The sequence below is a fragment of the Mustela lutreola genome, chromosome 15, assembly GCF_030435805.1.
Source record: "Mustela lutreola isolate mMusLut2 chromosome 15, mMusLut2.pri, whole genome shotgun sequence".
Lineage (NCBI taxonomy): Eukaryota > Metazoa > Chordata > Mammalia > Carnivora > Mustelidae > Mustela > Mustela lutreola.
Genome location: NC_081304.1, coordinates 36,688,862 through 36,712,945, shown reverse-complemented (window position 1 = coordinate 36,712,945; position 24,084 = coordinate 36,688,862). Strand labels below are relative to the sequence as shown.

General features: G+C 42.6%; 2 protein-coding genes across 7 annotated transcripts in view; one reads left to right on the top strand and one right to left on the bottom strand.

The window, feature by feature from the left end:
- ACACA (acetyl-CoA carboxylase alpha) overlaps window positions 1-24,084 on the top strand; it is a 285,737-nt gene that overhangs the window by 14,182 nt on the left and 247,471 nt on the right. The gene's annotated exons all lie outside the window — the stretch shown is intronic.
- Window positions 4,309-22,779, bottom strand: C15H17orf78 (chromosome 15 C17orf78 homolog). Of its 3 annotated transcripts, XM_059149739.1 has the most exons (8): window positions 22,576-22,779; window positions 19,984-20,180; window positions 18,421-18,507; window positions 17,470-17,715; window positions 9,303-9,455; window positions 8,217-8,341; window positions 7,481-7,595; window positions 4,309-4,455 (listed from the first exon to the last, which is right to left on the bottom strand). In XM_059149739.1, the coding sequence occupies exons 2-8, from the start codon at window positions 20,039-20,041 to the stop codon at window positions 4,376-4,378; spliced, it is 864 nt and encodes a 287-aa protein (XP_059005722.1). In that variant the 5' UTR covers window positions 20,042-20,180; window positions 22,576-22,779; the 3' UTR covers window positions 4,309-4,375. The 3 variants fall into 3 exon arrangements, with proteins under 3 accessions (XP_059005722.1, XP_059005723.1, XP_059005720.1); XM_059149737.1 differs by lacking the exon at window positions 4,309-4,455 and having other exon boundaries at window positions 6,077-7,595; XM_059149740.1 differs by lacking the exons at window positions 8,217-8,341; window positions 9,303-9,455.

Sequence of the window (24,084 nt, the reverse complement as noted above, 5' to 3'; positions counted from 1 at the left end):
TTTAGAGGCTGAAGTTAGCGACTTTGGCCACTGGGTGGCGCAAATCTACAAGCATCTGACAAAAGTTTGTATATTCCAGCCCAAGGTGCGCCCATTGCTACACTCTACCACATGAAGGAAAATTAGAAAAAAGGCTTTGGGGACCTGGAATCTAAATATAGACACAGATCCAAGTTCTCTAGGAATTCAGATTAAAGGAAATTTCTGGTATTGATGACTGGTACACCAGGTCACTGAATAAGGAAAAGGAAAAAGGAAAGTGTTAGAATAACAAGAAGAGAAAGATGAAGGGATAAAGAAATATGAGAGAGAGGGAAAAAAATAAGTCCAGAGAGATAAATCCAAGTGTTACCAACAGTTCCAGGAAGGCCTCTCATTGGTTTGCATTTACCTGGTGACCAATAGCAGCTTTGATTTAAAGTAAAGCTTACCTCATTTTCTTCTAGGAAGTCAGTTATGCTCCCCTCAGCTATCCATTTAGTGGAGTGACATTATCAGCATATGTTCTGAGTGTCTGCTGTGCACATGGTGCTTTGTCAGGTTCAAAGTAATATAGACGTATACAATGTAACACAGCAATTACAGGCTTCAGGACTAAGGCAGTATACAGAAAGAGGTAATTGCCAAATCGGGGCAGGATGTGTGAACTCCAGAAATAAAATCCCATCTGAGTGTGAGGCAAGGGGGAGCCATAAGACTGTCAACCTGTCCAAAGAAAAAAGAAGGGTTCCTGGCTTCTAGTCATAAGTACATATAGCAAATGTACATAAGTACATTTTCCTTGGAAAATGTCTATTTCTGGGCATAAACATAGGGAAAGTGCTTTGGGTCAGAATCTGCTGAACACTGCTCAAAGAGGCTCTAAAATAAGAAGGATAGGGGTAGATGATGATTAGGAGAGAACCATCCTTAAGTCCTCTCTCTGATTAGTAACCCAGAAAAGGAGGGATGCTAATGTCCTCCTCAGGCCTTCAGAAGTCCAGACTATCCTCGGTTGCTTTGATTTTTGAGATCACATGTATATAAATGAATCACAGGTTAAAAATAAAGAAATGGCGGGGTGCCTGGGTGGCTCAGTGGGTTAAGCCTCTGCCTTCAGCTCAGGTCATGATCTCAGGGTCCTGGGATAGAGCCCCACATCTCTGCTCAGTAGGGAGCCTGCTTTACCCACCGCCCCCCCCCAGCACCACCTGCCTCTCTGCCTACTTGTGATCTTTCTGTGTCAAATAAATGCATAAAATCTTAAAAAAAAAAAAAAAAAAAGCAATGCTCTTTAAAAAATAAAGTAATGGCAAAACAGAATATAAAACTGTTTTGTATTTTAAGTCTTTATATTGAAGAAAGTTATGCTTTTAACACACAATCGCAATAATTAAAGTGATTCAGCAATACCTTTAAGAGTTTAAATTAGAGGGTTCCTGTGAATGTGCCTTTTCTGTCCTAAGCAATTACCCACCTTAATCTTTGGGCCTATCAGAAAGTTTTAGGGTGACTTAAGCCTTTCAAAAAGATAGAATGACTTCCAAGTTTCTCAATGCTAAGAATTGGAAAAAAAGCACAACTTGAAATTTGTGCCAACTGGGGGCACTTGGCTGGCTGTCAGTAGAGCATGTGACTCTTAATCTCAGGGTCATGAGTTCAAGCCCTATGTTGGGTATAGAGATTTCTTAAAAAATAAAGAAAGAAAAATTTAAGGGTGCCTGGCTGGCTCAGTCAGTAGAGCATGCGACTCTTGATCTTGGGGTTGTGAGTTTCAGCCCCATGCTGGGCATAGAGATTACTTAAAGTTTTTTTTTTTAAATCTTAAAAAAAAACCTTACTTGTGCCAACTGGAAACACAGCAGTAATGTATTAAACAAAAAAGGACAGGTTTAAAATGGTATGGAGAATATGATGTGATTTGTGAAACGTGTCTTTACAGTGTCTATAAAGAGATTCATCCAAGTATTAACAGTGGTTATCTTTGGAAGGTGGGGTTAGGGATCCCTTCTTTCTTGTTTTTTCGTTTATTCTTTACACCTTCCAGCATTTCCTAAAACTTGTTGTAATGAGAATGTCCTTTAATGATCAAAAAACAAAGTGTGGTAACTTAATGAGAATAAATTTGCAATAAAAATCTTGCTGGCTTGTCACTTCCCAGAGGACTAATTGGCACTCCTTAGAAATTGTTTTATCAAGTTGAATCTGTGGCTGAGTCTATGGTGGTGACAGGGAGAACTGTGACTTGCTGTAAAGGGATCTGCAGGCTAAAAGTTCACATCCCAAACTCCATGTAAGAGTTCTCCCTTCCCTTCTGCTGTCTCTCCAGTCTCCCAGTTTTCGAAAATCCCCTACCAGTAAGTGAATGTGGGATTCAAAACTGTTAACTAATTAGGGAGTCAGAAAATGCTCCATCAGAGGAAACAAGTTGTCCACAAAGCAAAATACTCACTTTTTAAAAAAAATTTTAAAGATTTTATTTATTTATTTGACACAGAGAGAGAGAGATCACAAGTAGGCAAGAGGCAGGCAGAGAGAGGAGGAAGCAGGCTCCCTGCTAAGCAGAGAGCCTGATGTAAGGCTCGATCCCAGGACCTTGGGATCATGACCCAAGCTGAAGGCAGAGGCTTTAACCCACTGAGCCACCCAGGTGCCCCTAAAATACACACTTTTGATTCCTTCAGTGAATTTCTGTAAAATCAGTACAAATGTTACCCAAATTACAGTCTTGCAGAAGATTTAAGAAATGTAAACTTTGCCACAGTTTTCATCTCCTGGGGAACCTCATGTTTCTGGATTAAAGGACATTCTGTGGCGGTTGAAGCTGGGAAGGGTGGAGATGAATGTAGGCATCAGTCCTAGACCAAGAGCTTCGAAGTATAGAATGTTTGTAATCATCCTCCTTAGTGGTCTTGGGAAGGAGCAAGCTCCCCCCCCCCCCATATCATGGTTAGACCCAACCACAGATGGCAGGATAAACTGGAGGCAATGTTGTGAATCCGTGTGAGGTGAAATAATATACTCATTTATCCAAATGGCACCCCCAGTGCTCTGTCCTCTCCACCTCCTGTATTTCAAAACTATCATCTTCCATGCTTTGTATCTATTTCATCTCTTCCAGGCTTAGCTTGATAATAAATTGGGGCTTGGAGCAAGATATTTTCCCCTGTTGGTATAGTTTTTAGAACCACTTTTTGGGGACAGTACCTGATGGGAAAGGAAGAAGGGTACAACCCGTATTTGGTTTTTTAAACACTTTTTTTTTTCAAGATTTTATTTATTTATTTGACAGACAGAGATCGCAAGTAGACAGAGAGGCAGGCACAGAGAGAGGAGGAAGCAGGCACCCTGCTGAGCAGAGAGCCCGCTGTGGGGCTCGATCCCAGGACCCCAGGATCATGACCTGAGCCGAAGGCAGAGGCTTAACCCACTGAGCCACCCAGGCGCCTCCCATATGTGGTTTTTACAGAGAACTAAGAAAACAGAATCAGTGACAGTTACTTCTTGCCAAAATGAAATGGAATGGTTTCAAGACTCTAATACTACGAGCAGGACGAGTCTTATCCCACCTGCCAATCCCTTTTCCTAACCTGTTTCCTTCAACAACCGCTGTTTCTGCTTCTTCGCCAAACTCTCACCTGAGCAGGTCAGACTTGACTCAGAGTGTGCCTCTGTAAGAAAAATCATCCATCATCATTTTGTGTAGAATCCTTGTTCAAAATGTATGCAGCTACACATTGTGGTTTAGGGTGTAATATCAGGCCCACTTGAAGAGTTGTGAGTTATAGGAAACCTCATATTGTATGCAGTCCCTTCTGGACTGCATAAAAGTCCAGAAGTCTGGACTTCTGGAATGCTTAGCGTCATGTTTCCCTCACCAGTGTGTGGATAGCTCCATGTAGGGCAGAGGCTAAATCATAAAGTGCTAGAACATCAGCCTGGGAAAACAGGAACCCCTACCCTCAGCCCGCTGAGAGCCAGTCGGAGTGAATTCAGCTGTGAGGAGACAGAGGAGCTCGTAAACGGTGCCACACCAGTGGCTGCTTTGCTCCTTGGAGGCTGTGTGTGAACCGTTTGTCAAAGAGAGCAATAGGTCCATTCATAGTGCTCAGAGGGAAGACTTTTTGTTCTCATTAGATGGGATGCAAAGATTCCCATTTTCCGTGATGGGTGAAGTGAATCTCAGAGGCATGTGGCTAAGACAGTAGTAGTGGCATGAAGGTAAGCCTGACTGCTAAGCCCAGGCTCTTCCTAAATTGGCCTGGCATAGTGTTTGATTGTAATGTCCCTGCTGAAAATAATGAGTGAATTCACAAGAACCTGCCAATATTGGTTAATAACAGGGAAAAGACAGTGCGGTATCCTTCATTCAATGTGTGAAGCAGAGAAGAGCTTTTCAGAAGTATGTCTCGTGGATGATAGTGATCCTTGCAGCTTTCCTTGGACTTGAGGAGTTGGGAGCGTCTTGTCCAACCTAGAGATTGAAAGGAAATGAGTGATAAAGAGGATGCACATGGGTATTCCTTCATGTACCAACCCCATTTAATTCCAAGTACATATCATTTTGCCTCTTTGTTATCCAGAAATTCTAGGAAAAGTTATTGTATTTACACAGAAAGTATCAGCAAGGTACACTTATTTATGCATGAGAACCTACAATTGGTTGGACCCTATAACCCAGTAGCAAAGAGCCCATCCACCCCTTGCTTGACCCGTTTGCCTTGAATGGAAAAGGCGCTGGGTATGCAGGTACTGTGGATCCCCTTAGTACAGGGATTCTGTTTCATTTCTTGAATCCGACCCACACAGTCTCACTATGTTTGAAAAGAGATGGAGATCTGAGTCTCTGTGGACCAAATGTTTTTTTACTAATCCTGTTCTACTCTTTGTGTATCTAATTCCACGTCCCATCTGATTTTCTGTGTTCTTTCTAAAGGCTTAAATTATGAACATAGAATGTGACCCTCTTAAAGGTAAGGAACTGGATGTATAGAAGGCTTTCAGTAAAATTTTAGTAAGGAATGAAAGATCTGGGTTTCATTTCTGTTTCTACCAGCTGTTGTTACACAACCTCTCTGAGCCTCAGTTTAAGTATCAATAAAATGTGGATACCTGCTGTAGCTACCTCCCACAGTTTTTGTGGGCTCAAATGAGGTAATGTCTATAAAGTTGCTCATTATTCTTTTTATCAATTCTTTTATGATTTGGTAGTTTCTTTTGTTGGTAGGAGGAATTCAATCAGTGTTGCTACTATGTCGTTATCTCTAATTCTGGTTTTTTATTCCCCTTCAGGCCTATTTCTTCCAGTGTTCAGTAGAAATGATAAGGCAGAGTGGAGTAAAGAACTAAACATACGTCCTGTGATTAAATCATACCAATTTACATGAGCTCATTATCCAATATTAGCAGAAACCAGATTATAGAAAATAGTAACCTAGACCAGAGATGACAAATAAATTGGCATTGGATACCTGGAACAGTGTGATAAGAAATATTCTGATGCTGTGGCTAGATAGAAAGAGTGCTATGCTTCGGTTTCAAAAACTGAGATATAATTCACATATAACATTGTGTAAGTTTGTGTATAGCATGTTGACTCCATACATTTTTTTAAAAAAGATTTTATTTATTTGAGAGAGAGAGAGAGAGTGAGCGAGCATGAACAAGGATGGGGGGAGGCAGAGGGAAAAGCAGATTCTCCACTGAGCAGGGAGACTGACATGGGACTGGATCCCCGAGATCAGGACCTGAGCCAAAGGCAGACACTTAACCAACTGAGCCACCCAGGTGCCCAACTGCATTCATTTATATATTGCAATATAGTTATTATCCTAACACCTGTATCATGTCATAATAATTACCAGTTCTTTTGGTGGTAAGGACATTTAGGATTTAGTCTCTTAGCAGTTTTGAGGTCTGTAATACAGTCTTGTTGACCATAACCACTATTCTGTGTGTTGGATCTCCAGAACCCACTCAGCTTCCCGTGTACTGTGCATTGATATGTGCAGCCGACACAGAATTAAAGAGTAGGCGCATATACCATCCTGGACTGGATCATCATGGGTCTCATTTGAGACCCATTCTCAGTGCTCTAATTCTGCAAAAGTGGATTCCTTCTTTAATTTAATTTTATTTTTTCTAAGATTTTATTTATTTATTTGACAGAGAGAGAAAGAGAGATCACAAGCAGGCAGAGAGGCAAGCAGAGAGAGGGAGAAGCAGGCTCCCCGCTGAGCAGAAAGTCCAATGCGGGGCTCGATCCTAGGACCCTGAGACCATTACCTGAGCCAAAGGCAGAGGCTTTAACCCACGGAGCCACCCAGGCGCCCCTAATTTTATTTTTCAAAAATATTTCATTTATTCGTCCATTTATTTTAGAGAAAGAGTGCAGCTGCAGGGAGGAGGAGCAGAGATGGAGGGAGAGGGAGAAAGAGAAAGAATCTCGGGCTGACTCGGCTGAGTGAGGAGCCCAGCGCGGGGCTCAATCTTACAACCCTGAGATCATGACCTGAGTCAAAACCAGGAGTTGGTCACTTAACCAGTAGTGCCACTGAGGTGCCCCCCTCGCCGCCTTTAATTTTGAAAGTATTGGAGGCCTCATCTTAGTGAGTGTTGCGGATGTTGTAGAGAAGGCACACTTCTGACAGGGAGACTGGATTTAAGGGATCTGCGCTGTAACAGTGGTGTTGTGTCTGTTTTAAACACCAAAGGGCAACATGAGCTTAGGACGCTTGGGGAAACCAAGGGCCAGAAGGAAAGAAGCTAGTTGGCTAACTATTCAAACTTTGCAGGGCATTGTAAGAGTTAACCAGGGGCAAGGATGGGTACATATTCTGTGGGTTCTGAACTCTGACATTTTGACAATTTTAAGAAAAAGACAATTTTAAGAAAAATAATATGAATTTGAAGAATACAAAATTTAATACAAGCTTCATACAAGTCCCGTGGGTCCTGAAGTTTAAACGTCATTAATTTCTTTTTTTTTTTTTAAAGATTTTATTTATTTATTTGACAGAGAGAGATCACAAGTAGGCAGAGAGGCAGGCAGAGAGAGAGGGGGGAGGAGGAAGCAGGCTCCCCGCTGAGCAGAGAGCCCGATGCGGAACTCGATCCCAGGACCCTGAGATCATGACCTGAGCTGAAGGCAGTGGCTTAACCCACTGAGCCACCCAGGCGCCCTAAACGTCATTAATTTCACAGTAAATCCACCTCTACTTAGGGTTATTTAAAAAATCTTTAAAAATAAGTTTCCTGGCCCCACTCTAGACATTTTGAATGATTATAGCTGGGTCTCAGAAATAATATATTTTCAATAAATACTCTATTATGTTAAGGCTGGGCTGATGTGAGGAAAATAAAACAGTAATACAAATACCTGACTATTTCCTGACACATAAAAGAAACACTGATAAAGAAACTTCATAATTGAAAGAGCACTTATATATGAACCTCATTTTCTCCAAGCAAATGACATAAACCATACAGAGACCACTTTCCTTCTTGGGCTGAGACTCAAGCTGGGATTCAGCTGCCCCAGGTTGCTGGCCTGCCTTCCTTTGCCTTCTCCATAACCGCTGGCCTTGGCATAGTTTTCTGGTTCCCCGGCATTGACTCTGAAGGAAAAAAGTGACTGGTGTTAATTTTAGGTAGCTGGTATGCATTTGGTTACCTTCCAAACCTCCTGTCAGATCATTTAAAGAAAAGTGTCATTTCTAAAGAAAACACTCTGTCTCATTGGATCCATCCTCTGTAGAGAATGTCCAAGTACAGCAGGGGTCAGGAACTCACATTCAGCAAGCTACACCAATGTGCCAGGTGCCTTTCACTCAGGATCTTAATTAACCTTCAAAAGCACCATAAGAGGAAAATATCATTAGTCCCATTTAACAGATGAGCCAAATCTTATTGGAAAAGTCAAGCAACTTTCTCAAAGCCACTCAGCTAGTGAATGTGAGTGGTAGTTCTATCCAAACCCCAAAGTCTGTGCTTTTTTCATTATGTGAACCTGCCTCTGGAACAGAAGAAGAAAGTTTTTATAAACTTTTTTTTTTTTTTTTTAAACTAAGCTCCATACCCAGCATGGAGCCCAATGCAGGACATGAACTCTCAACCCTGAGATCAAGACCTGAGCTGCGATCAAGAGTTAGGTGCTTAACTACCTGAGCCACCCAGGCAGCCCCAGAAGAAAGTCTTTATAGATCAAATCCAGGGACCCAATACATCCACAGACTTACAGGGCACGGGACTTCAAAAATGACAAACACTATAATGGCAACTCCACTCAACAACAGGGTGATAGCAATTAGAAATTTGGCCACAATGCTCCATTTCTGCCTCTTCTTTAGGTTCTCATCTGTGTCTAAAAGGAGAGAGAGGAGGAGAAGAAGGAGAAGAGAGAACCTGAGAGAGGGAAGAGATTGATACTCTGACTTGAAGTTCCTCTAGATCCCCAGACTAACAGGGGTCCAGCCTGAGGCAGAGACAATAGGCTGAATTTTCAATTCAGACTCAGAGTCAGGGGTGGGGTGGGCCTCATGGGCTCTGCTCTAACCACCTTTCAGCCTCTTCCCAAGGAGTCACCCTCCCTGGGATTTGGGATTGGCCATGATCAAGTAGGAGTGACTCTTGCATTGCTTTCAGGGGAGGAGGGGGATGGGTACGCAAGAAGTTCTGAACTTGTCTTTCACCAGCAGCACCCTCTCGGTCTCTCCCCTTGTGCTCAGACAGACATACTCTGTGGGATCAGAAAACCACCTTTCCTGTGCTTCGCTTGACTGTAGTGTGGAGTAGGAGGAACAAAGGTGATTTGGCATTTCTTTTGGGTCAAAAGGCAAACTTAGGGATAAATGCCTTACATGCATCTTGTTATTAGTAATCTTATATTTACATCTCTCCCATGAGAACTGGGATGTAAGCTAAACAGAATTCAAGTCCTGACCAATTTAGGGAGAGCCATTTCCTAAAAACAGTGCAGATGAAAGCATGTACTTGGTTATTGTCCTCATTGTGATGATACTTAGTGTTTAAATGTTGTCCGTCTATACACACAATGGCTAGAATCCCCGCCACACAAATATGATTCATTCTGTCCCCAAAAGTGGCCACAAGCTCATTTGTGTAAAGGAGGTAAAAGATTATTAATAGTGCAAACTACATACACTGCTGAGACCTTGTTTAGAGAAGAAATGGAATGATTTTCTGATGTAAAATCCATGTAATTTCTCAGCCTCCCAGAAAATCCTAGAAAACCCAAACTCATGTTGAGGCTAAAAGTGTTTCTTTTCCTTTCTATTCTTGTCTCACCCCTATTTATTCTGTACCTTCTTTCAAAGGGCTAGAAAAATCATCAGTACTTGTAGTTTTCTCTCCTTCTGTATTCCCAGGAGATATGGAGGGGACGGTGGTAGAAAAAGTCTCCAGTGCAGCCCTCATCACCACATAGACCTTACATCGGGAGATCCCTGGTAAAAAAGCTATAAAATAAGAAAGAAACAATGAAAAAAACAACTGAGAAAATGTCATCCTGCCTTTGTTTTACCTGAAGAAACCCTATTTCTACCGAGCTGATATTAAACTTCTAATGTGGCCCCATTGATCTGTCCATAGGTTTAGGGAGTAGGCACAAAATATGCCAAAAGTAAATGAGGATAGAGATAATAATAAGAGATATGGATTAAATCCCCAAGGAGGCCTTGACTAATGTAGGTTCAAAGTGAAGGAGTAGACCATATCGTGTTTGTTTATCATTTTTAAGACCGTAATAATAATGACGGAGGGTGTAACACTGTTGAAAGTTTCCTTCTTTAAAAAACTTGGCTCCAAAGTCCAAGGAATAATGTGAAATACCATAATTTGCTTTAATGCTTGCTGCAGGTCTATCTAACTGAAGTCTTAAGTCAACTTCTTTGAGAGATGTTTGGGGAAAGCAAGAGAGGTGGAGGAAGGAGAGACCACCCAGCTTCATGCGCTCCTCAATTTCATTCTTTTTTTTTTTTTAGAGATTGTATTTATGTATTTGACAGAGAAAGAGACAGTGGTAGAGATTGATAGAGAGAGAACACAAGCAGGGATAGTGGGGGAGGGGGAAGCAGGCTTCCCACTGAACAGGGAGCCCAATGTGGTGCTCAATCCCAGGACTGGCCTGAGCCTAAGGCAGACACTGAAGAATTGAGCCACCCAGGCGCCTTGTCAATTTCATTCTTTCAGAAAGCAAATTTTTTTTTTAAAGATTTTATTTATTTATTTGACAGACAGAGATCACAAGTAGGCAGAGAGGCAGGCAGAGAGAGAGAGAGAGAGGGAAGCAGGCTTCCTGCGGAGCAGGGAGCCCGATGTGGGGCTCGATCCCAGGACCCTGAGATCATGACCCAAGCCGAAGGCAGCAGCCCAAACCACTGAGCCACCCAGGCGCCCCAGAAAGCAAATTTTTAAGTAGGCTCTGCCCAGCATGGTCCCCAACATGGGGCTTCAACTCATGACCCTGAGAACAAGACTTGAGCTGAGATCAAGAGTCAGATGCTTAACTGACTCAGCCATCCAGGCAACCCAGAAAGTAAATTTTTTAAAAAGATTTTGTTTATTCACTTATTTGAGAGAGCGAGTGAGCATAAGCAGGGGGAGGCACAAAGGCAGGGCAGGGTGATGCTCAGCAGGGAACCTGATGTAGGACTCCATCCCAGGATGCTGGGATCATGACTCGAGCCAAAGGCAGACACCTAACATGCTGAGCCACCCAGGCGACCCCCTTTGAATATTTTATTTAAGAAAGTAAATATATATATTTTTAAATATTTTATTTATTTATTTGTCAGAGAGAGAGAGAGAGAGTGTGTGTGCGCACGCACACACAAGTAAGGGGAGTGGTAAGAAGAGGGAGACCCAGGCTCCCTGCTGACCAAGGAGCCCGATGTGGGACTTGATCCCAGGACTGCGGGATCATGACCTGAGCCGGAGGCAGACACTTAACTGACTGAGCCACCCAGGTGTCCCAAGAAAGTAAATATTTGTAAATGAATATCCATTCAGTACCAGGGACTGCTTCAGTACTTTGGATATATCTGTTTGATACATTCTAGCAAGGGGACAAGGAAGGCGGAAGCAGGGTTGAGCAGGGACAAGGAGAAGCAGACAACTGTAAATACAGTAAACTTTGTTTTTTTCTTTTTAATATTTTATTTGTTTATTTGAGAGACAGAGAGAACAAGTAGGGGGAGTGCCAGGCAGAGGGAGGGGGAGAAGCAGACTTGCTGCTGAGCAGGGATAGCCTGACACAGGGCTTGATCCCAGGACCCAGGGATCGTGACCTGAGCTGAAGGCAGACGCTTAACCAACTGAGTCACCCAGGCGCCCCAACTTTATTTTACTTTAGAAGGGGGCAAGTGCTACTGAAAACAAAAACAAAAACAAACTAAAACCAGAGCAAGGTTAGGGAGCAGTCTGGGGGTGTAGGTGGGCGGTGGCTGGGCAACCAGCAATGCAAGCTGGTCTCCTTGAGAAAATGAGAAGTGAGGCAAGGCTTGAAGAAGATAGGGGATTAGCTAAGCACAGGCCTGAGAAAGCAGTGATGTAGGCAGAAGGGGCAGCTCTGGTAAAGGCCCTGAGGCAGAGTGAGTCTGTCTGACATGTTACGGTTTTAGGGGAGAAGCCAGGAGGGCAATGAGACTGGAATGGAGTGAACACAAGGTAGTTGGAGATGAGGAAAGTTCTAAAGGAAACAGACCTGTATCAGGAGCCTCATAGGCTAGTGTAAGGACTTTGGTTTTTGTTCTGATTAAAATGGGGATCCAGGGATGCCTAGGTGGCTCAGTCAGTTAAGCGTCTGCCTTCAGCTCAGGTCATGATCCCAGAGTCCTGGGATCAAGTGCCACATTGGGCTCCTTGCTCAATGGGGAGCCTGCTTCTCCTTCTCCCATTCTACCTGCCTGTGTGCGCTCGCTCTCTCTCTCTCTCTCGTTATGTCTCTCTCTGTCAAATAAATAAATAAAATCTTAAAAGAAAAACAAAAACGGGGATACATTGCAAGGTTTTGAGCAGAAAGAGTGATGGATGGCTTTGTTTTGAAAGGACCAGGGCACCTGGATGGCTCAGTTGTTGAGCATCTGCCTTCAGCTCAGGTCATGATCTCAGGGTCCTGGGATCGAGCCCCACATCGGGCTCGCTGCTCAGCAGGAAGCCTGCTTCTCCCTCTCACATTCCCCCTGCTTGTGTTCCCTCTCTCGCTGTCTCTCTCTCTCTCTTTGTCAAATAAATAAATAAAATCTTAAAAGAAAAAAAAAAGATCACTGAACTGCTGTGTTAGAAACAGACTGTAGCAAGGCAAGGGTCAAAGCAGAGAAACCTGTTAGGAGGCTATTGCAGAAATCCAAATGAAAGATGCTCACGGCTCAAACCAGCTGTGGAAGTCTTGAGACACAGTTGGATTCTAGCCATAGTCTAACTAACTAACTTCACTTAGCTTGAGACTTGACCTAATCCAATTCAGACACTGATTCGTATTTTGTTGCTAATGATCTCTTAATCATTGCTTATTAAATCAAGGTCTGTAAGTCCTACTTGACTTGTCTAAATTACTTTCCCAAGTCTTAAGTCCATGTGAAATGGTAGTTCTTGACTTCAGAGGCCAACAGCCACAGTACCAGGCACTGAAAGTGAAATTACAGAGGAAGAAATAGTTCCTGCCTTTAGTTTAATCAGGAAGACAGTGTTGGCAAAGATAGGCAGAGATAGAGAGCCAACAGGTTGAAAAGGAAAAACAAGGAAATTATATGAAGTAATTTCCAGTATGGTGCCAGTCAGTTCTCTGAAGTAAAAACATACGTGTTTCTGAGACAGATGAGATGGAAGATAAATCCCATTTTGGACAAGTCATAGAAGTTCTCTGTATTTTGGCTTCCTTATTTCTAAGATGTTATAATGAAGTAATTCTTGGCCTACGTATTTCACAGGGGGTAAAAAGAAGATCAGAAACAAATAAAAATGAGGAAGCAGGTGTGAAAACACTTTGCACACTGAATGATATTATGATTGAAAGAAAAGGAAAAAACCTAGTGATCCTCTAGTAGAACTGTGCCCTCGAGCCACAGGGATAATGGTATTTCAATGTGGCATGTCTTCCCACCTCCTGGGAGCCACTGTTTCAAAATCTCCTTAATAGGCTTCCTCTGTCAGTGTATTTTCAGTTCTGCCTAAACTTTGAAATTAATGTCCATCTATGTTGGCAGGTGTTTTAGGTCTCATCTGCTAGGTAACTGAGCATTAAGGTGGAGCACATCTGTAATAGAACCACTGCATTCCCAGTGACAATGGAATTACAATATTAGTTTTTTGTTGGCTAAGGATATTTGAGCAAGAATGCCCCCCTTTCAGGGGATGTACAAATTCCAAATCTATGAAATGAATAACTTAGCAGATGATGCTTTGCTTTATTACAAAATAATGTATTTTAAATAGGGAACATTAGGTACAGTATATTTGAGTGGAAATCTCCCTTGGAGATTATTCTGTACTAATACCAGCAGGTTGAAAGCTCTTATTTGAGTCGCCTTACATATTGCTGTTGAGTTTGTGCTTCCGATCTAAACCTCCCTTTATATATGTAGAAATAATGTCATCTAGTCAAATCTCTGGTTTGTAGCTGTAGAAACTGAGCACTGGAGAAATTAAGTAACTTGTCAGAGAGGATAACTAATATCAGAATAAACACTCATTTGATGTTACTCCTCCTACACCCTAGTTTCATATGGGGAAATCAGTTCGCACTCATCATGGGGCATCTGGGTGGCTCAGTGGGTTAAAGCCTCTGCCTTCAGCTCAGGTCATGATCTCAGGTCCTGGGATCCAGCCCCGCATTGGGCTCTCTGCTCATCGGGGAGCCTGCTTCCTCCTCTCTCTCTGCCTGCCTCTCTACCTACTTGTAATCTGTCTGCCTGTCAAATAAATAAATAAAATCTTTAAAAAAAAATCAGTTTGCACTAATCAAATTCCAAGGAGCCTAATCTATATACTAAAATGACATTTAAAAAAACTTACATAGGGGCACCTGGGTGGGTCAGTGGGTTGGGGCCTCTGCCTTTGGCTCTGGTCATGATCCCAGGGTCTTGGGATTAAGCCCCATATCAGGCTCTCTGCTCGGCGGGGGAGCCTGCTCCCCTCCCCCCGCCTGCTTCTCCACCTATTTGAGATCTCTGTCTGTCAAATAAATAAATAAAATCTTTAAAAAAACTTACATAGGAGAATGTATCCATCAAACAGATCAGGTAGGATTTTTTTTTCTTCTAGGTACCCTGTTCTAAACATATGCATTCTTTTGAAATCTAATTAGAAATTCTAGATTTAGGGGAACCTGGGTGGCTTAGTTTTTAGCTGTCTGCCTTCAGCCCAGGTCATGATCCCAGGGTCCTGGAATCAAGCCCGGAGTTGGGATTCCTGCTCAGCAGGAAGCTCGCTTCTCTCTCTCCCACTACCTCTGTTTATGTTCTCTCTCTCTGTGTCAAATAAATAAAATCTTTAAAAAAAAGAAATTCTAGATTTACATAGAATCTGAGCAATAGGAACTAGATGGTATAAACTATACCATAAGTGAAAAAGACCCAATGAATCATCTCTGTCCACCAGAAAGAAATTTGGGGATATTTATAATAGAAGATCTTTTCATTGACCTAATTCCATAAACAGTAACAAATAGTCTCCATCTGACATTTTTCTACATTCCATGTTGAACCACATCTTCTTTATTTTTTTTTTAAGATTTTATTTATTTAAATGAGAGACAGAGATCACAAGTTGGCAGAGAGGCAGGCAGAGAGAGAGAGAGAGAGAGAGAGAGAGAGAGAGGAGGAAGCAGGCTCCTCGCTAAATAGAGAGCCCAATGCGGGGCTTGATCCCAGGACCTTGGGATCATGACCTGAGCCAAAGGCAGAGAGAGGCTTTAGCCCTCTGAGCCACCCAGGTGCCCTTTGACCCACATCTTCTGATGACTGTTGTAGTACATTATCATCCTTCCAGTTTCAAATTCCTACTTTGCTCTGGGAACATTTTCATAAATTGTCTTCTGATTGCTTCTGGGACATCCTCTTGTGCAGACTGAGAGTGTGGTATTTTCAGAGGGCATCTCATTTATGACCTTGTGTATTTGACAATTTATTTAATTTGTATTTCTACGCTACTTGGTATCTCTCACATCCTGGTATTCAGTGTAAATTTAAATTCAGAATGGGAAGTTTCAAACTTATAAATGGAATGATATTTCAAAAGTCCATTCATAAGTTGGTTGTTTGGAATTCATCATTATTCCATAGAAATGTGTCATGAATGTTGATTAGGTCCACAAACTAGCCAACAAACATCCATTTAATCTCTGCACAGCTCAAGTAGTACTGGGTATTAGCTTACATTCTGCATTCAGGAACCAACCACCATGCCATGAAGGAAGGAGGAAGAAACGTGCCCATAGCAAATTTTTGAATTAGGTCAGGTTGATCTCTGGCATCCTTCCACCTCTTTAATCACCCAGTTTCCCTTGTCCCAAATTTCTAAGAACTAGTGTCCTTAATTGTCTGGACTCCTACAATGCATAGCACTATATCCAAGAAAAATCCATCCTGCACAGAGTGCTCTAGACTCCAGAGTGACTTAAATTCACTAATATTGACACCTGCCATTGGTGCTTCAAAGGGGGTGACTCCGGGGGTGTGTGTGTCATGTGTTAGGTAAATAATCTGGTTGAATTTCTTATTGGGTAACCAAAACCCCCACATGCTGTCAGAATTTTTTCAGTTTTTAATAAGAGTTTGTTTTTCTTCCCCACACAAATTGTTACCATATGAACTTTAGAAAGTACAATAAAGGGAACAAAAACATTCATACCATGCGAGGATATATAATTTCCTATACCACACATCCCAAGAATCTATCCACTTATTTCCCAATCTCTAAACATACTGTAGTTTTTAAAGTTTTTTTTCCCCCCCATTATTCTGCCTGGGAACTCCCCAGTTTCTCTAAAAGTGTCAAGTTTTATTTTATTTTTCCAGCAGTGTAGCAATAGCATCTAGGGAATTGCCTGTATATAAAGGGAAACTGCCAAAATCTGCTTGACAGAAAGAATGGGTAGGGGGAGGAAAGGAGGGTAGAACAGAGAAATTCACCTGATGTCAAGAACCATTGCCCTGGGGCGCCTGGGTGGCTCAGTGGGTTAGGCCTCTGCCTTCGGCTCAGGTCAGGATCTGAGGGTCCTGAGATCAGGCCCCACATCGGGTGTTCTCTGCTCAGCAGGGAGACTGTGTCCTCCCCTCTCTCTGCCTGCCTCTCTGCCTACTTGTGATCTCTCTCTCTGTCAAATAAGTAAATAAAATCTTAAAAAAAAAAAAAAAAGGACCATTGCCCAGCCGCTTAGGGGGAACAGGCATTCCTTCCCTGGGTGGAAGGGCAAAATGGAATCACTGGGATGGAGGGTAATATAGCAGTAGCTGGCAAACCTTTGATGCAGAAGTTCTACTTCTTGGAATTTCATCAGGTTGATAACTTGCAGGTACACAGAGAAGAATGGATAAGGTCATTGCTTGCAATATTGTTTGTGTTTATAGATGATTTGAAACCAAAATATCCATCGATAGGGAACTTGTGGAATAAATTATAGTACAGGGGCACCTGGCTGGCTCAGGTGGTAGCATGGGACTCTTGATCTTGGGGTCATGAGGTTGAACCCCATGTTGGGCTTAGAGATTCCTTAAGGAAATAAAAAAATATAGTACAGGCATATAAAAGGAGTACTGTACAATTTTTGAATAAGACAAAGTTATACATACTGATATGCAACAACCTGTACAATACATTGTTAAATGGAAAAAAGGTATAGAATGGGGTGTATGGTATGATATGTATATTCATATGTGCTCAGAGTAGGAAGGAAATTCAGCAAGTTGGTAATAGCGTTCCGTAGAAAACTAGAAGATTGAGAGACTGGAGTAGGAGGGAGACCGACTTTTCACTATAAATCTGTGCTGTTTAAATATTTTACTGTCTGCATTCAAAATTAATTCAAATAACCATTATCAAAAGAAGACCCATCAGAAATGGAAATCACATGAAAATCCCAGCATTGTCAGGGTTAGAGGGCCCATAGAGATTAAAAACTGACTTTCAGGGTGCCTGGTGCCTCAGTAGGTTAAAGCCTCTGCCTTCGGCTGAGGGCATGATCCCAGGGTCCTGGGATCGAAACCTGCATTGGGCTCTCTGCTTAGCAGGGAGCCTGCTTCCTCCTCTGTCTCTCTGCCTGCCTCTCTGCCTCCTTGTGATCTCTGTCTATCAAATAAATAAACAAAATCTTAAAACAAAACAAAACAAAACTGACTTTCAGAGAAGACCCAGGTTTGCTCAAGGAGAGGATAATCCATATCCTTGAGTCCGTAGCTACTACTAAGCCCCACCCTGCTTCAAGGATGTCAACTAAAAGTCAGTGCCTATCTCCATCTCATTTTCCAGTCTCACCTTGGCCTGTGAGAAGGGATCCAGTCTGAAACTTGGTTGTGGAGGTTAAGTGACACTTTGGGGAGGCAGTGCTGTTTCTGCGGGGAACAGCGATGACTCTCAGGTTCTTCAGAGTCTGCTTGACCTTTGACCCTTTCTCTGAATACACAAGGTTGACTTTGACTTTGCTCCCAGACCCAAAGCACTGCAGCGTAGCCACAGTCTGATTTTGAATGAAGGTAGACATTTTGGCTTGTGCCTGAGCCTCTGGAAGGAGAAAAGCCAGATAGAAAAATGAAGCTGGTTGTTAATCTGAATGGTACCCAGCTGAATATCTTCCATTCGTGACCCCTGTTAAAACTCCACTGCTGGGTGCCTGGGTGATTCAGTGGGTTGAGCCTCTGCCTTTGGCTCAGGTCATAATCTCAGGATCTGGTATCAAGCCCCGAATTGGGCTCTCTGCCCAGCAGGGAGCCTGCTTCCCCCTCTTCTCTCTCTGCCTGCCTCTCTGCCTACTTGTGGTCTCTGTCAAATAGATAAATAAAATCTTAAAAAACAAACTCCACTGCTGTACTTGCTTCTCTTTAGTTCACTTCTTCCTCAACATTTGGTTTTGGTCCTAAGTGTAGAAGCCCTGCCTTTCCTCCTTCCTGCCATGGGTCTCATGAAGATAGGTGTCTGCAGTAAATTCAGCCCAGGGAAAAGCTTCGAGGTTGTCTTCTCCAATGCAGAGAGGGTTACACGCTGCCTCCTTCTCTTTCTTTGCCCTCAGCTGTTTGATTGGTACAGCCATGTCTTAGTTAATAAGTATTAATTTAAAAATTGGTTTCCAGAAACCCTCTGGAGGGGATACATATCTTTAAAATCGGATATTCGAGATCTGGGATAGGAACTGGGGAAGACAGTCCTCTTTTAGGTGTAAAGATTTTCTAGAATGGCAAGGTGATTTTTCAGGCAGGGCCCATTCCCTACCTTGCGTGAGCACATCCCCGGTTCTTCTCGCATCCTTTGGGAAGAACCCAGGCAGCTGTTCCACATGGCAGCTGCTATCTCTGAGCCCTGGAAACAAAAAGAGGAAAAAGGTCAGGACTTACAATTTATTGGGTACGTTTAGAATTCCAGGTACTGGAGAGGGGGGTGCAGAAGAATGCAGTCTTTTCTCATCAAGCTGGCAATGGGGCAGCTCAAACACTATTTAAAAAAAAAAATTTTTTTTTTAAATATATACAAGTAGGGGGGCGCCTGGGTGGCTCAGTGGGTTAAGCCGCTGCCTTCAGCTCAGGTCATGATCTCGGGGTCCTGGGATCGAGTCCCGCATCGGGCTCTCTGCTCAGCGGGAAGCCTGCTTCCCTCTCTCTCTCTCTGCCTGCCTCTCCGACTACTTGTGATTTCTCTCTGTCAAATAAATAAATAAAATCTTAAAAAAAAATAATATATATATATATATATATATATATATATATATATATATATACAAGTAGGAGTTAACCTTGTACAAGGAAAACTGAGTACCAATCCATTACACTTAGGGGGGAAAAAGGTGAATGCGAGTTAAACAGAATTATAAATTAATAAAAAGACTAATCAACCCAATCCTTCAAACGCTGCTTGTTATCTCTTTTCCTTCTTGTTCTATCTGCCTTCTTATATTAGAACTTTTGAAAATTTGTTCAGTGTAACTCTGAACAAGGTCTCTTCAGGTTTCCATGGAACCAAGGACTTAGATTATTTATGCTTTTTGGCACATAACTCACAGGATGTTGTGAGTCTTTTTCATCCATTAAATTTGTTATTGCTGCCCCTTTAGCTGTTTGGCCATAACTCTGATTAGCTAATTTTAGAGATGAACTGTTCGGACGCCTTGAAAAAGCATGTTTTAAATAAACAGTTATCAGAGAGCAGCAAATGGTGCCATTCCAGCCTACCCGCCCCCCTTACCCCTCCTTACCCAAGAGCAACCCCATCTGTTTGGATGTGCTACCTTAAAAAAGGAAGACAGCGTCTTATGAGGGTTATGAATTTGGGAGTCGTAGGTGTTGATAATACTGAAACTGTGACAGCACCCTCTGGTAAAGAAAGCCATCTAACAGTGAGAGCACTTTCAATGTTCCTTACATGAATAAGACAGAAGAATGCGTCACATTTTCTGTAGACTCTCACCATGGGGTGCACTTGGGAGGCCAGTCTGTTACGCTCAGGTCATGATCCCAGCATACTGGGACAGAGCCCCACTTCCAGGGGAGTCTGCTTCTCCCTCTCCCTCTGCTCCTCCCCCGGCTCATGCTCTTTCTCACTCTCTCAAATAAATCGTAAAAAAAAAAAAAAAGTGTGGAAGGGGGGGTAGAATTCTCATCACGGAACAGCTATCTCTGAGTTGAAATAAGTTATAATCCTACCTAGAAGCAAGAAAATTCATGGGATGACTTTAAATCATCACCTGCTGAGTATTGGCTGTATCTCAATCTGGTAGAATAGTCCCCCATATCCTAGGTCTTTCTTTGGATTTCTAAGATACTAGACTATTGAAGTACTTACCTTTCTTGCTGACATCATAGGACGTAATGATTAGGCTGAAGACCAAGATGGTATCCATCTTAGCTGGAGCACATGCTCACAGCCCCTTCGTCTTCTTGCTAGGGGCTTGCACTGCCCTGGAACGAATTTTGACCCTGGGAGAGTCTGGTTCCACCCTAATTATTTTTGCCCCATTTCCTGAAGACCTAGGAATAGAGCTGATTGGGGAGAAGACCAAATGAGCTTGTTAATGATTGACTCAAAAAGTCTTCCTCCGACTTCATAGCTGGTGCCGACATAAGGAACTGTAATTACTTAGAGGTTTCCCTAGAAGGACATAAACACCCAGTGATATGCTTTACAAACACTTGTACATGGACACGTAGACATTCACATGCATGCTTGCTGACACGAGCACATAGATTTATTCACTGACATAAAGAGATGTAGAGATTGGGGCACCTGGGTGGCTCAGTGGGTTAAGCCGCTGCCTTTGGCTCAGGTCATGATTTCAGGGTCCTGGGATTGAGTCCCGCATTGGGCTCTCTGCTCAGCAGGGAACCTGCTTCCCTTTCTCTCTCTGCCTGCCTCTCTGTCTACTTGTGATTTCCCTCTGTCAAATAAATAAATAAAATCTTAAAAAAAAAAAAAAAGAGATGTAGAGATTTCTATTAAGGGAAGTGACTCAAGAATAGAGCGCGCTTGGGTGGCTCAGCTTATTAAGCATCTGCCTTTAGCTTATGATCCTAGGGTCCTGGGATTGAGTCTTGCATTGGGCTCCTTGCTCCGCGAGCGTGCTTCCTCCTCTGCCTGTCACTCCCCCTAGTTGTGCTCTCTCTCTGACAAATAAATAAATAAAATCTTTATTTTTTAAATTTATTTATTTATTTATTATTTTTTTAAATTTTGTTAGAGAGAGAGAGACAGAGCACAAGCACAGGCAGACAAAGTGGCAGGCTAGAGGCAGAGGGAGAAGCAGGCTCCCTGCCGAACAAGGAGCCCGATGGGGGACTCGATCCCAGGACGCTGGGATCATGACCTGAGCCGAAGGCAGCCGCTTAACCAACTGAGCCACCCAGGCGTCCCTAAAATTTATTTTTAATTTTTTTATTTATTTACTTGACAGAAACAGAGAGGGAACAAAACTTAAAAAAAAAAAAAAAAAAGAATGGAGCAGGAAACTAGGACCGAATGAGTTAGTGGACTACACTGGAGAGAGTACAGGACTAGGAACTGATAGACTTGAGTTCCAGCATAAGCCCTGTTATTAATATCCCCTCGAGAAAATTCCTTGACATCTCTGAATCTCTGTTTTCTCCTCTCTAACTGGAGAATTCTGATCATAATTTCTAGAATTTATTCACAGCTGTACATATAAACTTTAGCTTAGATGTATCTACCTAGTTTTGCAAATTTTCACACCCACGAGTAGACCACATTGCCATGGCTATTGCACTAGGTAAGTGATACTGTCTTTGATTTGGGAAGGTTTTCCTAGACAGATAACCATTGTTGAAGAGTTTTCTAACTTTTAGCAGAGAGTTTACATCTAGTGTAACACTCTGTAGACTTTGTGATTGCATAACTAGACAGATCATACAGCAGAAATGAATATCTTTTTAAAAAAATATTTTCTTTATCCATTTGACAGAGAGAGACAGCGAGGGAACACCAGCAGGGGGAGTAGGAGAGGGACATGGGGCTTGATGCTAGGACCTTGGGAGCATGACCCGAGTTGAAGGAAGACGCCTAAATGACTGAGTTACCCAGGTGCCCCCAGAAATGAAGATCTACGCAGATCTGCTGCTGAAGTCACGAACCTCTGCAGTCTTTCTACTCACTCTAAATTTTCTTCATTGGAGCCAACATAGGTCTGGCTATGCATAAGAAGGTCTTGGAGCCTGACACTCTGATAATGATGTGAAGGGAGCTTGACTCAAGGGATTTTTCATGAGGGAGTTCATGAGATCTGAGTCAAATTATAATTTATTTTTAGAAATTTTTAAAAAAGATTTTTATTTATTTATTTGACAGAGAGCACAAGTAGGCAGAGAGGCAGGCAGAGAGAGAGGAGCAAGCAGGCTTCCCGCTGAGCAGAGAGCCCAATGCGGGGCTTGATCCCAGGACCCTGGGATCATGACCTGAGCTGAAGACAGAGGCTTTAACCCAATGAGCCACCCAGGCGCCCCCAAATTATATTTTTAAATATTACCTTGTTTCTTGGCATTTTAATTCAGGTTGAAATCTGGCTAAATTTAATTCAGGGGAAATCTTGATGGGGAAACAGAATGGAAAGAGATGTCGCCAGAGGACAGCATGTTGCCCAAAATGTGGAAGGGCTGAGCATTCAGTCACAGTGCCTTTCACCCTTTTGCTCAAAAGTATTGTGGGCCTACTGTGGGCCAGCCGCTGTTCTAGCAGTGAGCCAGACCAAGCCTATGTTCACATGAAGTGATGGGAAGCAGACAATAAATATAACTGGAAAGAAAATAGTGCAGAGGGCTAATGATAAAACACAAATGCAAATACAAGATAATTTAAAGGTTATGGTAGTTGTGGTGGAGCAGCAAACAGGTGGTGAGGTGAAGGACATCCGGCAGAGGTTACACTTACAGTGGTCAGGACAGACTTCTCCGAGGAGGTGACATCTGAGCTAAGGAAACCAGGAGAGTGGATGGCTTAGAAGCCAATAAAGAAGAGTCTTCCTGGGAAGGAATTAGGTGGTCAAGTGCAGAGAGGTTATGTAGAATAAAGACAGTACCAGTGAGTCTGACAGGCTTGTGACAGCAGTTCCAGCGGAGTGGCGGAAGCCTGAGAGGGCTGAGAGGGAATTGAAGCTGAAGTAGTGTACATAACTTTTTCAAGGTGTTTTGCGGTAAAGGAATAGAGGAGCAAGGCCACTGAGTGGAGGGAGGCTAAATGCCTCAGATCTCTATTGGCCCAGGGCAACCCTCTCTTATTCCTTTATTCCCTCCTACAACTGCCTGATTCTCTTAGCAGGGCAGGTTGTTAGGGGAAAGAATAAAGGGCTTCATTGCCTTTCATGATTTTTCCTTACAATTTCCTTAACATGATTACATGACTCTCTGCTCCCTTATGATATCAGACAGTACCCCCCTTCTGCTTATTTGAAATATTCTGTAGATTCTTTCCTTCCAAATGCCACGTTACGGTGCTGCCCCTTTGGAGCAGGGATCAAAACGGATCTAGGGTTCACTATTGTCATTCTGTCACAAGGTGGCAGAAAAATTCACTCTTCCCAAAGGAAACCTTGTGCTTGGACAAAGAAAAAGAGGAAGAGTTTTCTTTTATCAATTTTCAGACCCTTCCCTTTTCCTTTGTGTCTCAAAAGCCTAAAAATCAGCCTGTGTGTTGGTGTGGCTATACTGTGGGATACAGAAAAGCAAGAGAGCTGCATTAACAAGGCAAAATATCTGTGTCTCTTTCTATACTACTAGATATTTTGACTGGTTTTCGAAGTGTTTAGAGTATTTGTAGGGGAGAGGATTATCTCCCCTGATCTCCTTTCCCCACAGCAAAGGTTTCTAATTTAGGAAGGAAAAAAAGAAAGGCTATAACATAGGTGAGTTTTCTAATTGTGCAGATAAGAGATGTGACTTGAAGATAATTAGAAACTAGGACTGTGGCGCCTGGGTGGCTCTGTCGTTAGGCGTCTGCCTTCGGCTCCGGTCATGGTCCCAGGGTCCTGGGGTTGAGCCTCACATTGGGCTCCCTGCTCAGTGGGGAGCCTGCTTCTCCCTCTCCCACTCCCTCTGCTTGTGTTCCCTTTCTTGCTGTGTCTCTGTCAAATAAATAAAAAAAATAAAATAAAATAAAATAAAAAAGAAACTAGGACTGGATGGATTAATCAGGGTGGGTCTGTGGGAGGAGCACTTGACAAGCCAGGAGGTTTACCTAGGTTCTAGATTATGCTCGGTAATTGACTGAATCCCTTTGGGTAAGTCACTTAACTTCTCTGGCCTCTATTTCAGTTTCTTGAAATGGTTAGACAAGTTGAATTGAAGGCCTCCTAAGCTCGAAAATTATTATCTTAATACCGTGCTCTGCTCTCTTTCTTTTAAAAAATGTGTGCTTTGGGGTTGGTTGGTTTAGTTTCCTTTA

What these genes read in the sequence shown, in the direction of transcription:
- C15H17orf78 (XM_059149737.1), bottom strand. Translation starts at nt 20,041, where the DNA reads ATGGATACCATCTTGGTCTTCAGCCTAATCATTACGTCCTATGATGTC. An exon ending in ATCCCTTCTCACAGGCCAAG is followed by an intron (nt 9,456 to 17,469) that starts GTGAGACTGGAA and finishes CTTATTTTATAG; the next exon opens with CTTTTTTACCAGGGATCTCC. An exon ending in TTTTTGAAGTCCCGTGCCCT is followed by an intron (nt 7,596 to 8,216) that starts GTAAGTCTGTGG and finishes TTTTTCCTTCAG; the next exon opens with AGTCAATGCCGGGGAACCAG.